The sequence below is a fragment of the Dama dama genome, chromosome 9 (assembly GCF_033118175.1).
Source record: "Dama dama isolate Ldn47 chromosome 9, ASM3311817v1, whole genome shotgun sequence".
Lineage (NCBI taxonomy): Eukaryota > Metazoa > Chordata > Mammalia > Artiodactyla > Cervidae > Dama > Dama dama.
Window position 1 is genome coordinate 24,273,796 of NC_083689.1, and position 17,647 is coordinate 24,291,442.

The 17,647-nt window shown below is 43.1% G+C and overlaps 1 protein-coding gene across 1 annotated transcript; it reads right to left on the reverse strand.

Moving 5' to 3' along the window:
* Positions 1 to 64: 64 nt before the first annotated feature.
* LOC133062144 (zinc finger protein 124-like) lies at positions 65 to 11,846 on the reverse strand. Its single transcript, XM_061150734.1, has 5 exons — positions 11,719 to 11,846; positions 5,088 to 5,214; positions 4,486 to 4,546; positions 534 to 611; positions 65 to 283 (listed from the first exon to the last, which is right to left on the reverse strand). The coding sequence occupies exons 1-5, from the start codon at positions 11,719 to 11,721 to the stop codon at positions 184 to 186; spliced, it is 369 nt and encodes a 122-aa protein (XP_061006717.1). The 5' UTR covers positions 11,722 to 11,846; the 3' UTR covers positions 65 to 183.
* Positions 11,847 to 17,647: the final 5,801 nt, after the last annotated feature.

Here is a 17,647-nt window from a genome sequence, read left to right on the forward strand (position 1 = left end):
CCCTCTGTGAATAAGATTCCTCTTTAGTAAGTCTATATAGATTTTTTAAAAAAAATCAGATATACTTGTTTTTATTAGACAATTTCCTTTTAAAAACTTCTTTATTTTTGGCTGTGTTGGGTCTTCCTTGCTGCGGCAGGCTTTTCTCCAGTTGCAGTGCAGTGGCTTCTCATTGCAGCGGCTTCACTTACTGGTCAGCACAGGCTCAGTAATTGTTGCACATGGGCTTAGTTGCTCCCTGGCACGTGGGATCTTCCCAGACCAGGGATCAAACCCGTGTCTCCTGCGTTGGCAGGTAGATTCTTAACCACTGAGCCAGCAGGGAAGCCCTAGATACATTTCTTAAATGATGACTCCTGCAGCTTCTGGAGGGCCTGGTTTCAGGGCCATGTGGCCTGGGGTAATACCCCAGTGGATACCAACCTGGGTTGCTATGCATCAGATTTTTGTGGTTCTACGACACAGCCATAGAGGCTGAGCCACTTGCAGAATCTGAAGACAAGGGTGGGCATAGTAGCATAACTTACAAATACCTTTTGGGTGGGGGTGGTGTAGGGGTGCCATGTGGCATGAAGGATCTTAGTTCCCCAAGCAGGAATGAACCTGTGCCCCTGCAATGAAAGCGCAGAGTCTTAATCACTGCACTGTCAGGCAAGTTCACAAATAGAATTAAATCATATGACCTGATTTGGGTGTATGTGGTTCATAGGGTATCAGGTTGTTTGCCAATCAAAATACTTGGGGTTGAAGTTGGAACTTCAGCACTAGCCTATAAGGACTTTAGCCAATAATAATGTATCAATAATAACATAAACAACCAGGTCCTACTATAGCACAGGGAACTATATTCAATGACTGTGATAAACCATAATGGAAAAGAAAATGAAAAGAATACACACACACATACACATATATATAAATGAATCACTGTTATACAGAAGAAATTAACACATTGTAAATCAACTACAAGTTTTTAAAAAGCACCTTAAAAAGGATTGTGATATTTCAAACTCCCCTTTCATAGCTTTTATAACAACCAAACTGAAAGAATTTAAGTTTAGTTAAAATAAAAAAGTCCTGTATCCCCCAGGACTTGATAGCAGCAATAATCTCTGAAATTCTTCCATAAGTGAGTGTTGCCTCAGGCTTACTATCTTAAGGAACAGTTCTAGAAGCAGCTCTTTGACCTTTCCCCAATAATATGCCTCAAAATATAAGTTAGGAAACCAAAATGATTATTTTAGTGGTAAGTAAATGTATCTATAGATTCTCTGGTGGCTCAGTGGTAAAGAATCCACCTGCCAATGCAGGACACATAGGTTCCATGCCTGAGTCAAGAAGATCCCCTGGAGAAGGAAATGGCAACCTATTCCAGTATTCTTGCCTGGAGAATCCCATGGACAGAGGAGTCTGGTGGGCTACAGTCCATGGGGTCGCAAAAAAGTCAGACATAACTGAGCAACTAAACAACAACAACAAACTGCAAAATCTTAGTAATGGCTTCACTTCTGCCTTCCATATCTCACATCAATAGGCTTCTGGCATATTTGGACACAGAATCATAAAGGGAAGGGATCTGGGGAACTGTAGTTCCTAACACTACTCATGCTGATGTAACACAATCCAGAACTTGATATCTCATGGTGACATCCTAAGTGTTTCTTAAATAAAAAACCTAGTTTTAATTTGCAATCACAAGCAAAGACAAAGCAAAGCATAAAAGTTGAAAGTAACAATTCACATGAGACTACACACTTTGAAGAACTCTGCATAATTATAAATTTCTACCATTTTTAAGAAAAATGGAATAAGACTCCACTGGCCTAAATAAAGCCTGTCTCAATACCATGGTGGGAAATATGTAATAGTTGATTATCCAGTATCTGCCACACTAAGCCAGTAGGAAAATTTCAACAAATACCACAAGGTCATTTTTCCAATGACCCTCTAAAGGACAATTTAAACAACTAAGATATTAAACTATATATTTAACTGCCTGGCTAGCTCAGTCAGTAGAGCATCAGGCTTTTAATCCCAGGGTCATGGGTTTGAGCCCCACATTGGGTAGTTGCTCTAAACTATATATTTAATATAGTGTATATATTAAAAATACACTGCAAATCACCCATGAGTCCAACTGGAAAGATAAATGTTTTATTTCCTAAAACACACACACACACAAAAAAAAACCCACTATCTACAAAATTTATGTACTATAGTTAAGAGAGTACTTTAACAGTTAATTTTCATCAAAAAGAACTAGAAATACACTCCATATGGATCCACTTCCATGACGAGGGACTCATAAAGGCAATACCAGATTTTCAACTTTTATAAGATTTCTCTCCTCGTGTGAATTTTCTGAAGCACTGTGCATGAATTCATTTGCAGGATGATTTTCCCCATTACATATGTAGTATTTCTCCACAGTATGTATCCTCACATGTCTTCTTAAGGATGAGGAACAACTGAAGGCCTTCCCACATTGCTTACATTCGTACGGTTTCTCCCCAGTGTGCATTCTCATATGTATTGGTAAGGATGAGGGCCACTTGAAGACTTTACCACATTCCTTGCATTCGTACGGTTTCTCTGCAGTATGCGTTCTCACATGCTGTTGCAAAAGTTCAGGCCAACTGAAAGCTTTCTGGCATTGTTCACATTCATAAAGCTTCTCGGCGGTGTGCCTTCTCATATGTTTCTGTAAGGAGAGGTGACAATAGAAGGCTTTCCCACATAGCTTGCATTCATAAGACTTGTCTCCAGGATGCATTCTCACATGCTCTCGAAAGTAAGCAGACAAATTGAAGGCTCTTCCGCACTGTTTACATTCATAGGGTTTCTCTTTAGTGTGAGTTCGCAAGTGTTTTCGTAAGGATATGGGCCAGTTGAAAGTTTTCCCACACTGACTGCACTTGTAAGGTTTCTCTCCAGTGTGCACCCTCATGTGTCCTCGAAAGGAGGATGGGTGGCTGAATGCTTTTCCACACTGGTCACATTCATAGGGTTTTTCTCCACCGTGCGTCCTTTCATGTCTTCGAAATGACTGGGGATAGATGAAGGTTTTTCCACATTGCTTACATTCGTAGGGCTTCTCTCCAGTGTGAATCCTTTCATGCCTTCGAAAGGACTGAAGATAAATGAAGGTTTTCCCACACTGTTTACATTCATAGGGCTTCTCTCCCGTGTGTGTTATCATGTGCCTTCGAAAAGCCGAGGAATAACTGAAGGCTTCCCCACATTCCTTACATTTATGTGGTGTCTCCCCGGTATGTGATATCATGTGTCTTCGAAAAGTTGAGGAGTAGCTGAAGGCTTCCCCACATTGCATACACTTATAGGGCTTCTCTCCAGTGTGTGTTATCATGTGTCTTCGAAAAGTTGAGGAGTAGCTGAAAGCTTTCCCACACGTCTTACATTGATATGGCTTCTCTCCAGTGTGAGTTCTCACATGACTAGTAAGACTTGAAAAATCAATGAAGGCTTTCCCACATTGCTGACATTCGTAGGTTTTCTCAGCAGTATGAATCCTGATATGCCGGTTGAGGGAAGAAGTACGCGGAAAGGTTTTTCCACATAATTTACACACAAAGGGCCTTTCATTATGGATTCTCACATGCGTCCTTAGGTGTGAATGACAACTGTAGGCCTGCCCACATTCTTGACATTGATACAGTTTATGTCCAGTGCGAGCAGTGCTGTGATTCTTGAGTGAACAATGCATGAAGGCTTTTTTGTATGCACTGTATTCATACTGTTTTACTCCAGTGAGAGTTTTCTGGTACAGGTTAAGATTTGGAATCTGACTGAAGCCTTCCCCACATTGATCATTACTTTCATGGAGTCTTTCCACCACATGATTTCTGTTAAACATGAGAAGCATGTTATAAATGGTTTGACTAATAATGATTTATTAGTAAGTACAAGGATTACAGGACTTCCCAGGTGGTGCAGTGATAAAGAATTTTCCTGCCAATGCAGGACACGCAAGAGACATGGGTTCAATCCCTGGGTCGGAAAGACCCTCTAGAGGAGGAAATGGCTACCCACTTCAGTATTCTTTCCTGGAGAATTTCATGGACAGAGGAGCCTGATGGGGTACAGTGCATGGGGTTGCAAAGAGTCAGACATGACTGAGCGCACACACACACATACACACAAGGATTACACTATCATGGATTTCACTGAATGGGTAAATTTTCTCACTGATTTTACTTCCTTTAAAGTGGAATGAACTCAATGCCACGAAAGGGGGCTCAACTGCAACCATTACAAAAACAAGTGTTTCTTAAACATGATCTCTCCTGCTGATTGTTTTCAACTGTTTCTAGCACAACATGAATGTCAAATTTAAAAAAATCTTCATGAACATCTCTATGAATAAACAAATCTGACCTAGACTTATGTGTGCTTTGTTTGCTTTTTAAACTTCATGACATGCTAAGATTCCCTCCTGAAATACTGCTTTCTCTGAGTGCAACTCACCTCAGGTGTCTACTCTGGTATGTGTACTGATCTTCAATGCTGAGTTCTTCCCAAATTTTTCCTAAGACAAAGGGCCAGGAATCACTTCCAGTGAACTTTGATATTTTATGTTCTTTGGATATTTTATTCCCATAAATATCCTGCTGAGAAACTGACCCATTGGCCTTACATTGAGTCTCATCATCTGAAAGCAAAAAGGGAACAAATCTTACAAGAAAGAAGCTACCTGTTAGCCAAGAAAGAAACTGAGGCATTTATCTGTGTCAAGACTTCATCAAAAACAGTACAAGGGGTCAAAATAGTGAGCACTTTAATAAACACAGTAAAATTCTCTCAAGGTTCTAATATAGAACTTACTGGGATCCCCAAGGCCCCATGAAACCTGTATCTACTAGTGATACTAAGGGAGCTTTCTTTACAGAAAGAAAAACTCAGTTTAATACATAGAATCACATTTTTTGTGGGTAGATTCTATGGCAGTTGTGACCACATCTGTCTTATTAGTTAACATACTTCCTTTCTACATTCTACATCTCAGAACAGTGATGTGCCAGATATACTTGTCTCTAAATAACTAAGTGAAAGAATGACATCATTCTTACCCACTGAGGCTAGGTTTCTAAAGGTCTCCAGCATCACATCTCTGTAGAGCTCCTTCTGAGCAGAATTCAGCAAAGCCCACTCCTCCAGGGTGAAGTTCACAGCCACATCCTCGAAGACCACTGAGTCCTAAAACAACCAAAATATGTACAGGAGCTTGGATGTGATTCATGACACTGAGCAACTGGGCTCAAGTCACAGGAAGCTCAAACAAGATTTTGTGGTCACCAAACATTCACCCTGTGACTCAGTCGTCATACCTCCTAACTTTATGTCCATACTCCCGCCCTCATAGATTAGTGATTCAGTTGGTAAAGAATCTGCCTGCAAAGCAGGAGACTGCCTGCAATGCAGGAAACCTGGGTTTGATCCCTGGGTCAGTAAGATCCCCTGGAGAAAGAAATGGCAACCCACTCCAGTACTCTTGCCTGGGGAATTTCATGGATAGAGGCGCCTGGCAGGCTACAGTCCATGGGATTGCAAGAGTCAGACATGACTAGCAACTAAACCACTACCACTAACACATTCAACTTACCTCTACATTTCTACTGTGACGACTTCAAGTCTTACTCTTCTCTAACCAAAGGATTCAAATCATGTTGGAGAAATGAAAGTACTATACAAATGAAACAATATTTCCATTTTTTTAAACTTTTATTTATTTTCTTAACACCAAAAACATAGTATATTGCAGTACAGCCAATTAAGGGCTTCCCCGGTGCTGCGCATGGTAAAGAACCCACCTATTAATGCAGGAGACATAAGAGACATGGGTTCAGTTCCTGAGTCAGGAAGATCCCCTGGAGGAGGGCATGGCAACCCACTCCAGTATTCTTGCCTAGAGAATCTCCTGGACAGAGGAGCCTGGCAGGCTACAGTCTGTAGGATCTCAAAGAGTCAGACATGACTGAAGCAATTTAGAATGCATGCACAGCCAGTTAACAATGCTGTGATTGTTTCAGGTAAACAGTGAAGGGACCCATCCATACATATACATGTGTCCATTACAATATTTGCATTTTAAGAACTGTCAACCCCCTTGCGACACAAGAGACTTTATAGTTTCTTCCTACAGCACACCATTCATAAGCATATGAAGCTCAAGGTCAGCCTGAATGAGGTTCAAAGGAATAAAAGCACAATGAAGGTGGGACATCCCTAGTCCAGTGGTTAGGACTCTGCACTTGCAATTCATAAGAGCACAGGTTCAATTTTTAGTCAGGGAACTAAGATCCCACACTGCCACATGGCGCGGGCAAAAATAAACAAATAAATGATTTTTAAGAACGTACAATGAAGGACTGGACATATTTCCTTCTTTTCCCCCAACCAAATATGACAGGCCAATGGGCCTGTGGGAACCCAATGTGCTGCAAGGGCCAACTAGCCATATTGTCCTAAAGAACTCCAGGTCATAAAGACAGTCCAACTGGCTGAATAAAATATTTCTTTTGAATATGCATTAATTTTAACTTTTCTGTGTAACAGTTATCACCAGCCCAGTTTCTACTCTTTTTTTCTATTTTCATTATGATAGGAAGTAAAAACTCCATACATTCTCTACACTCCTGAGCCAGTGCTGCTGCTCAGCAGTTCTGAGCTCACACTCACACATGTTCCATGATGCTCTTCTACAGGAGTCATAAAAGAGTACCCTTATGACCTTGAGGCAAAGGTTAAGAGTCCTACTTTGCAATGGACTTTAACATCAGAAACATTTGACAACGAATTTACCCTTGACTATAAAATACATAAAGGAGTCCAGTGCCTTCCTACAAAGGAAACACTGCCTTGCCTCAAGTTCCAGGAGACAGTGATTCCACACAAACCAACCCAGAGGCTGCACTCTCAGTTTCTCTTATGTCCACGTCCCTCCCCTGGTGGGCACATGAGCAAGTCAGGCCAACTCCTAAGCACAAGAACCACTGAGCTGCATGCCTCCCTTAAGCCATGTTTCTTTCTTTTTTTTTTCCTTTTGTTTTTAAAGTTCATCAACCCAGTGACATTCCATGAACAGAGGAAAGAAAACACTCTCCTGCAACAATTCTGATGCCAGAATTTAGTACCTATTCAGCAGAGCATAACAGGAATATCCCTATTGTACAGGAGCTTCTTGAGTCAGGTGAGTTACTCATGATACAGTTGCCTGTAGTGTTTCCTCTATTGAACGTGCAGGAAAAGAGTGGACACTGCAAACCTTAACTTGATCCCTGGCAATGATTGCTGGCGAGGGGGCAACGTTGGCCTTGGCTGGCGTCTGGGAACTTAATTTTTGAAGGTTTCACACTGCCAAAATTATTACTCCCTATCTCTAAACTGATAGTTAATACTGAGCACCTGCTTTTTGTTTGGGCATCTGGGCTTTGGGTCCATGCTGGGCACAGGATGCTTACACAATCAGCTATCAATAAAAACCCCAGGGCACTGAGTCCCTAATGAGCCTCCAGGAAATAGTATTTCACGTGCTGTCACAACCTGGGCTGTGAGGTGTGTTATGTGTGACTCCACTGGGAAAGGTCTCTTAAAAGCCTGCACGTGGTTTTCTTCAGAGTTCTCCTCATGGCCCTTTCCCCTTTGCTGAGTCTGCTTTGTCCTTTTGTTGTGATAAATTCTAATCATGAGTACAACTCTGTGCTGAGTCACGTGAGTCCTGCCTGCAGAACCACAGGGGGTCCTGTGGTCACCAGACACATCAGAAGTGGGATTTGCTGAAACAATCCAGACTCACTAAAATATGGGAAAAGCACTGTCCGGGAAGTGGAGGAAGAAGGAAGAGGGGATGACGATGGGGTCATCTGGGGTATGAAAGGCGACTGAACTGCCTGCTGTGAGGTTAAAAGTTGATCATGGTGAAAATGAGCGATCCAACTCCAGGAGGGTTAGCTCACTGAATATACCAGCTGCCAGTGGCCATGCTGGCCAAGTGAGAGGACAATCAAAGTCCAGCCCAGGTGACATCTCAGATTTTTGCTTTCTTCTGGGCAGGAGGTGAAACGCCCCTCAAGTTCCCAAAAGTGAGCTTTGGGTGAGGGAAAGAAGACTGTACTGCATTAGGAGGAAAAAAAAACAGTTCCTAGAGCTGAAGCAAAAGTTTAGACAAAGCGAAGGGCAAGGGGCTGTCCAGTCTTTCTTCAGTCTGGCATGCAGGGCTGGCCTTCTGCTGGCATGTGGGAACTTGGGTCTGGGCAGCATTCTCACCACCTTGACAGCAGTGGCTCCTCTGCCCTTTTATGCTAATAATACGTTTTATGCTGAAGACCAGCTTTCCTTCTGGGAGTCTGGAATCTCAGTTCAGACTAATCACAGGGTGTCTACATGACCACCCCAACACAACCCTGGTAACTGAGCCTCTCATTAGTGTCCCGGGTGGATGGCATGTCAACCATGTTGTCACCACAGGCTGGGGGTGGGCGGAGGAAGCCTGCCCTGTGTGATTCTGTTGGGGCAAGTGGGGAGCCCTTAGGATCCTGCACTCAGTCTCCTCAGGAACTGGCCTGGGCACCTTTCTCCTGCTGACTCTGCTTTATTCCCGTGGTCAGAAATCAGAGCCATGAGCACGGCTACACACTGAAGCCAGGGAGCCACCAAGTAAATCTGTGAAGCCAGGGTGGTCTTGGGGACTACCGTAGGCTGAGGGTCTGTGTCCTCCACCACCAAATTCAGGTTGAAACCTAATCCCCAAGGTGATGGTGTTCGGAGGTGGAGCCTTATGGAGTTGACCAGGGATGGGATTAGTGCCCTTATAAAAAGAACCCTAGAGAGCCTGCAATAAAGGAGACATAGGAGACTTGGGTTCCTCCCCTCCGGGTCTGGAAGATTCCCTGGAGAAGGAAATGGCAACCCACTCCAGTTTTCTTGCCTAGAAATGGACAGAGGAGCCTGGAGGGCTATAGACCATGGGGTCGTAAAGAGCTGGACATGACTGAGCACACAAGCACACACACACATATATATCTTGATATAATTCAACATATTCAACATATTGGTTGAATTTGGAGAGTGAGGGGCCTGTCATTTGGGTTCATTTCCAGTCTGGTATGAAAGCTGGTTCTACACTGAGGGCTGAGTTTCATTTCACAGAGGATTTTTTTTTTCTTCAATATTTCTGTCAACTATATATGTCATATGCGTTTTCCTGCACTGATGTCATCTTATAAAACAGAAAACACTATAATCAACTCATAGGAATTATCTCTAACCATCTCAGTGTTGCTGAAAGCCATTTTATAGTATTCAACAGTCATACATTAAAAAACACTCTTACCAGTGGGAAACAGATGATAATATGCATGATTAGATAAAGGAAAACAGATGAGAAAAAAAATTAAAAAAAAATAAAAGGACATATAAATTCTATGAAGTTAACTGTTTTCTCCAAGACAATTAGATATAAGTGAACTATGGCCAGCTGACCTCTTAGTCAACATTATACTAGTGATCCAGTCCAGAAAATGCACAAACGTGCAATACTAGAAAACAGGTTGTCTCAATGCCTAACTCAAACAACTGTACGTCTATGACACCAACAGAACAAAACGATAATCATAGAATAAGATACTGAACAAGATCTCAGGATAAAAACTCAATATAAATTTCATTACCTTTCTAATTAAAAGCAACAGCAAATTGGAAAGGTCACTTTATTTTTTGACCACACCATGCAGCATGTGGGATCTTATTTCCCTGATCAGGAATCAAACCCAATCCCCTGCATTGGAAGCACAGAATCTTAACCAATGGACCACCAGGGAAGATCCTGGAAAGGTCACTTTGAAAAGATAACATACACCATGGTAAAAGCCAAATTGAAGTAGTACAAAATAAGTTTAATGACGGCTATAAAAAGAACCTAATAACTAGACTACCCTGGTGGTCCAGTGAATAAGACTTTGAGCTCCCAGTGCAGGGAGTCCAGGTTCAATTCCTGGTCAGGAAACTAGATCCCGCATGTCACAACTAAAATATCCCAAAAGCTGCAACTGAGACGCAGTGGAGCCAAATAAATAAATAAATAATGCATTAAAAAAAAAGAAAAAGAAAAATTTAAAAACACTAAGGATAGTAACAAAGAAAAATGAAATAAATAACAAGATGGCACACATTCTTAAAAAGAAATCAATGTTACCAAAATATTGATCCTCCCAAGACAGACCTAGGTTCGTTATAAAATCCCATCAAATCCCAAAAACAGATTTTTTTCTTTTTAGGATTTAACAAATACTAACTTTCAAACCTAATGAAAACAAATGCCCCTAAACAGTCAAAATATTCTGAAGAGCCAGGAAAGAACCTGCCTGGCACACTGCAAGGATTTTAAAGCAGCAGCACTCCTGAGAGGATGAATTGGCAGAGGAACAGGCCATTAGATCTACCTTGAGGAACAAAGTCCAAAGCAGACCTGTGTCTAAAAGGAGACCTGATTCACTACAGAGCAGCCACTAAGAGCCAAGCAGAAATGACAGACACTTCAGCACAAAGGACAGGACAAACTGGTGTCTAAGTAAGATCTGTGTATACACACAGGTTTCGAGGATAATAAACAATTTATTGCAGATTTAAGCAAAGTGTATTGCAGGTAATAAACAACAATAGCATCTACTGTCAGAAATTAAATAACTGATATTTTTGGGTGAATCTTCACCATCTTTACCTATCATGCTATGAGGTATTTCCTTCACTTCTCTGCAGCTGACAGGAAGGGAAATCTCTATTTCTCTGACATGCTTTCCCCTGGAACTTTGGAGGCTATGCCCCACAATTTCATTTGTTAACTCAAAAGGACAGACCTCAGAAACTTACCGCAGACAGGTGATTTTAAAAGAATGTTTAACAAACGGAATGGAAGATATTTCCTTTTTTTTCTTTCTTCTGAAACTCACCCCTTTGAAAATATTTTATCTTCTGTTTCCCACTGTATTAATTAGATGTATTTCACATTTGCTGAAAATCTGAGGTTCCAGTAAGCGAACACATCTTTTCAAGGCAACAAACCTAGGGAGCGGCAGGGCTGTACTGGTCCCCAGACAAAGATGACCAAAGGGTCAAGTGCAGCCACGCCACCACGTGGGGTACCCCTCCCCCATCGCTCACTGAAGTGCTCTCTGAACAAAGGACATCAGCAGTGTCCCCGCTGTGTCGCCTGTGCATTTTGCTTGGGCGGCGGTGGCGGTTTGAGGGGTGCTACCCCAACTGATAGTGCGTTTTCCTTGACCTTGGCGTTAGTTTTTCTCACTTACCTTGTGAGAATCCACGGGTCAGGAATTATTTGCCTTTTCCCCTCAGGCGTCCGGTCAGCTGACAACTAGTGTCCCTCCAAGAAATGAGGGCTGGAGTTGGGGTCACTCAGGACCGAGGACCTACCAGGTGACCCCTCCCAGTCCAAGGTCCCCAAGCAGGTCTCCCCAAGCTCCCCGCCCGCCCCTGCAGACTGTCCGCTGGGAGGAACCGACCAGGGGCTGGTGTTCTCAGGGCCCTGTGGGGAAGGCAGCTGTGAACATCTGGGTCACCCGGGTAGTTCTGAGACCGCTGACACACACGCGGGGACCGGACAGGACGCCAGGACCCCACCCCGGGACCGCTTCCAGCCGGTTCAAATCAGCCCTTCTCGATGTTGGGCCGGCCCCGCTCACTCACCATCTCTTCCCGGCTCCGGGCTTTCCCGGGAGTCCTCCCAGCGGCCCGGGCAGGTGAGAGCCACAGAGACCCGACAGCTGGGGCCGCGGAGCAGGCGCGCAGCAACGCCAAGGCCCTCAGAGAACTACCCGCACTCGGGCAGGAAGCGTGCCCGCCCCCGACCCTGATTGGACGGTGCTCCTGACACTCTCTTCGTCCGGGATTATGATTGGGAGATGCTTCACACTTCGCCGGTCTGATTGGGCAATCTTCGAACATTTTTACTGTCGGGGCTCCTGACTGGAAGGTTTCCCGAGACCCGCCTCCTTGTGCCCCTGATTGGACAATTCTCCGACCCGCCCGAGCGCCTCTGATTTTTCCCGCCCTCTTACTGATTGAATGACTAGGCTTCGGGATACTATCTACTGGCCCCAGGCTCTGAGCAGAACTCGCTCCTGCGCCGGCGGGCCCTCCAAGTCCTCCTCCTGGACCCGAAGTCCTGACTCAGTTTTCACAAGGAGCGTCCCTGTCCGGAACCGGGACTAGAGAGGACTGGACAGGGTGGGTGAGGAGGGGGTCTGGTGACCTCCGGGGCCGGGAAAAAGTCGGGCAGGGATCAAGGTCACTGTGGAAACATGCCTTTTACTTAGGAACAAAGACTCTCAGTGTAAAATAACATCATACTCTGCAAGTGGGGGTCTTGCTTGATTTTGACGTGTGACTTTTGACACGCGGAGGCCCTCCCTTCGTCCCCGTCCTCACTACTGGGCCTTGAGGTCAGCAACCCAGGCACTGTCCCCCGTGGGAGGTCAGACTTCCAGGGCCCATCTCCGTGCAGGACTGATCTCAGCATATCCGCAGGTGTGAGACATCACAGTCCTCAGCTGTGCGCTTTGCACTGCAGGGAAATTTATGTCTGAGGGTGTTTTTAAAGTATCCCCAGAGAATACCCAGGGTCTGGTATTGTATAATACCAGATTTAATTATAATATAATACCAGATTAAGTACATTCACCAGTGTGAATGTACTTAATACCACCTTTTTTTTTTTTTTTTTTTAAATCATTAGAAACACTTTTCATTCCTAGCCACTTGGCGACCCCTAAGTATCAGAGCCATCAAAAAAGCACATTGGCCTTTGAATCTTCTCAGGAAAAGTGGAAGATCGCACAATTCTTAAGGTAAATCACAATTAAATGAAGATTATTTATTTATTGGTGGGACTTTTCCTGTCATTCACTTCCTTTATACAACAGTAGTGTAAATAGCATCAAACAGAAAGAAAAGTTTGTTAAATGCAGCCATAAATAATTATAATAAATATCCATCAAGTAACTTTACAGTGCATGTGTTTAAAAGCGAAGGGTTGGCTCTGTATGGACCTCAATGTGCTATCTGCGAGACACAATTCTGTTAGCAGCTGACATTTAAAAGTGGTTAAGATGGTAAATTTCATGTTATTATGTGTGTTTTGCCTCCTGCGTGCTCAGTTGCTCAGTCCTGTCAAACTCTTTGTGACCTTATAGACTATAGCCCACCAGGCTCCTCTATCCATGGGATTTTCCCTGAAAGAACAGTGAAGTGGGTTGTCATTTCCTCCTCCAGGGGCTCTTCCTGACCCAGGGATCAAACCCTTGTCTCCTGCATTGCAGGCTGATTCTTTATTGCTGAGCCACCAGGGAAGCCCATGTGTTTTTTGCCACAATATTTTTTTAAAAAGTTTTTAAAGGCTATGATATCCCTGAGGCAATTGAATTCCTACCTTAACTGATATAAAACAACAACCAAAAGTGCTTATATAAATTTGTGATGGACCTGAAAACTCTTAATACACTTACTAGATGGGTGCTAAACATCTAATGCATTTAATATGCCTGCTTCTTTCAGAAAACATTCTCTGATTTGATGTTAAACGTATGTCCAAACTCTGATATTGTTTGTCATTTAATTTACAGACAGAATTTTAAAAATTCCTTTTATAGGGATTTCCCTGGTGGCCCAGTGGTTAGGACTGCACTCTCACTGCCACCGGCTCATATTCATTCCCTAGTTGAGGAACTAAAAACCCTGTAAGTCTCACAGCGTGGCCAAAAAATAAATACAGTTAAAATTCCTTTTTATAGGGTTTTCAAAAAGGTTTTAGATGCTTTCATAAAAATGAGTGTTAAGAAAATTAACATATAAAAAAGCTTCAAGGCAAAAATACTGAATTTATAAACTATTACAAACATATACTTTTAAAAATATGGATTAATGATGCATGCTGAGTTTCAGTAAATAGGCATGAATTTAATAGCCTACCTCCCAATGGGCTCAAGTGGTAATGAATCCTGCCAATGCAAGAGACACAGCTTCTATCCCTGGGTCGGGAAGATCACCTGGAGAAGGGAATGGCTACCCACTCCAGTATTCTTACCTAGAGAATCCCATGGACAAAGGGGTCTGGTGGGCTACAGTCCACGGGTCACAAAGAGTCAGACATGACTGAGCACGCACACACTTAAGATTGGGTGATGGCATGACCCTCCTCAAGCACTCCTGTTTGTTTGCCATAACATATTCAGAAATGTATTCTGTGAGCATCACACATAAAGAATATGTCATTTCATGTTAAGGTAAAAAATGAGGCTGTCTTCTGAATGCTTCACAAAATACCCATTGTCACAAGAGAGAAAAGTAACAGGTATGGTCGTCTGAGGAAAAAGAGGGGTGATGCAAGCTATATTCAGGCCATGCTGAGATACTATTCCTCAAACACCCAAGAGGTGAAAGGGGCAGTGCAGACAAATCCCTCTCCCCTCTCCAGCCTTCCACCCTCCCTCCAGTTGGCAGAAGCTGCTGGCAAAGCAGAACCAACTTTGCAGCATTTCTACCCACATCACAAAGCTAAGAATTGAAGGGCTCTTGGTGTTCAGCTAAGTTGTGTCCAACTCTTCGACCCCATGCACTGCAGCATGCCAGGCTTCCCTGTCCTTCACTATCTCACAGAGTTTGCTCAAACTCATATCCATTGAGTCGGTGATGCCATCCAACCATCTCATCCTCTGTCTTCCCTTTCTCCTCTTGCCCTCAATCTTTCCTAGCATCAGGGTCTTTTCCAATGAGTCAGCTCTTCTCATCAGGTGGCCAAAGTATTGGAGCTTCAGCTTCAGCATCTGTCCTTCCAATGAATATTCAAGCTTGATTTCCTTTAGGATAGACTGATTTGATCTTCTTGCAGTCCAAGGAACTCTCAAGGGCCTTCTTCAGCACCACAATTTGAAAGCATCAGTTCTTTGGCACTCAGCCTTCTTTATGGTCTAACTCCCACATCTGTACATGACTACTGGAAAAACCATAGCTTTGACTATAAGGATCTTGGTCTGCAAAGTGGTGTCTCTGCTTTTTTATATGCTGTCTAGGTTTATCATAGGTTTCCTTCCAAGGAGCAAGTGTCTTAATTTTGTGGCTGCGGTCACCATCTGCACTGATTTTGGAGCCCAAGCAAATAAAATCTGTCACTGTTTTCATTGTTTTCCCATTTAATGCCATGAAGTGATAGGACCGGATGCTATGATATTACTTTTTGAATGTTGAGTTTTGAATCAGCTTTTTTCACTCTCCTCTTTCATCGAAGGGTAGGTGCAACCAGCAGAATAAAGGTCCCCAAAGATGTCCACATCTTAACTACCAGGACTTGTGAGTGTCATCTTAGGTTGTAAATTTGCAGGAAAGATTACGTTAAGGCCCCTGAGATGGGGATGACCCTGGATTCCCCAGGGGGCACCAGTGTCATTATAGGGTTTTTATAAGAGGGAGGGGGAGGGTCAGAGGCAGAGAGAGACAGGAGATGCTGCGCTGCTGGCTGTGAGGATGAAGGGAAGGGCCGGCTGTGAGCCAGGGATGCAGTGCCTCTAGAAGCTGGAAAATGCAGAAGCCAGTGCTCCCCTGGAGCCTCCGGAGGGACCAGCCCTGCCGGCGCTTTGAATTTGGACTTCTGACCTCCAGAACAGTGATAAGAATAAACTTTCTGTTTTAAGTCATTAACTATGTGGTAATTTGTTACAGCAGCAACAGGTAACTCATAGCATGGGTCCGAAGGAGAGACAGTAGCTTAGTAAGTGGCACAAATAACTCCTCTTCCAAGTTTATCTTTCCTGAGGTAGTTTTGAACCTTCCATGTGCTCCTTAAATGTGGCTCTGCTAACGTTACAGTACCTCTCACAGTCATGGGACGAGTGTGCAGAGAACATCTCTGCATATTTGTTTTTGAGATGTAGCATTTTTTGCAGAGATGATGTTCTGACTAGAAATTTTATCCCAAGCCATAAGTATCCATAGTTGATTTCTGCATTCCTCATGGAGGCACATATTAATAATAACCACAACATAGGGGGAAGGGGGAGCATTTAAAAGCTATTATGAAACATTTCAGTAATACAGTGGAGAAGGAAGTGGCAACCCACTCCAGTATTCTTGCCTGGAGAATCCCATGGATAGAGGAGCCTGGTGGGCTATAGTCCATGGGGTCGCAAAGAGTCAGACATGATTGAGCACGGCAGCATAGGTAGGGAATAAGGTTTTGAATACTTATGTATCTCCTGCTAAGCTATATTAAATCCTACACACTTACCACATATTCTGTTAGATTTTTGGTTGGTTTTTTTTTTTTTTTTTTTTTTTGCCACACCATGTAACTTGTATGATCTTAGTTCCCTGACCAGGGACTGAATCCCAGCCCTTGGCAGTGAAAGCACAGAGTCCTAACCACTGGGCCACCAGGGAACTGCTTCTATCAGCTTTCTTGAAAGATAGAAAGCATTGCAGATAGAGTTCAGATGCCCTGTGTATTACCTCCCTGACTCAATTACCCTCCATTTCTTCCTAGAAAAAATCATCATCACAAATTTGGTGTTTATTATTGCCATGCCATACACATAGATCCATTCACTACATATAACATTTTCAAATTTTATTAAAATATCATTATACTGAACTTCCCTGGTGGCCCAGTGGCTAAGACTCTACACTTCCAATGCAGGAGGCCTGGGTTCGATTCCTGGTTGGGGAACTAAGATCCCACAGGCTTCAAATAAGAGTTCACATGCCGCAACTAAAGAGCCTGTATGCCACAAAAAAGATCGGAGATCCCTCATGCTACAATTAAAACCCAATGCAGGTTTGAAGGAATGAAGCAGGGCAGAGGCTAATAGAGTTTTGCCAAGAGAATGCACTGGTCATAGTAAACACCCTCTTCCAACAACACAAGAGAAGACTCTATACATGGACATCACCAGATGACCAACACTGAAATCAGATTGATTATATTCTTTGCAGCCGAAGATGGAGAAACTCTTTACAGTCGGCAAAAACAAGACCAGAGCTGACTGTGACTCAAAGCATTCCTTATTGCCAAATTCAGACTTAAATTGAAGAAAGTAGGGAAGACCACTACACAATTCAGGTATGACCTAAATCAAATCCCTTATGGTTATACAGTGGAAGACAAATGGACAAATAGATGTAAGGGACTAGATCTGATAGAGTGCCTGATAAACTACGGATGGAGGTTCGTGACATTGTACAGGAGACAGCGATCAAGACCATCCCCAAGAAAAAGAAATGCAAAAAAGAAAAATGGCTGCCTGAGGAGGCCTTACAAATAGCTGTGAAAAGAAGAGAAGGGAAAAGCAAAGGAGAAAAGGAAAGATATATCCATTTGAACGCAGAGTTCCAAATAGCAAGGAGAGATAGAAAGGCTTCCTCAGTGATCAATGCAAAGTAGTAAAGGAAAACAATAGAATAGGAAAGACTATAGATCTCTTCAAGAAAATTAGAGATACCAAGGGAGAATTTCATGCAAAGATGAGCATAATAAAGGACAGAAATGGTATGGACCTAACAGAAGCAGAAGATATTATGAAGAGGTGGCAACAAGGAACTGTACAAAAAAAAAAAAAGATCTTCAAGA

Coding starts and splice junctions, on each gene's coding strand:
- LOC133062144 (XM_061150734.1), bottom strand. Junction 4,547..5,087: donor TAGAAACCTAGCCTCAGTGG/GTAAGAATGATG, acceptor CCTTTGTCTTAG/GAAAAATTTGGGAAGAACTC. Junction 612..4,485: donor TACCAGAGTAGACACCTGAG/GTGAGTTGCACT, acceptor CTTTCATTGCAG/GGGCACAGGTTCATTCCTGC.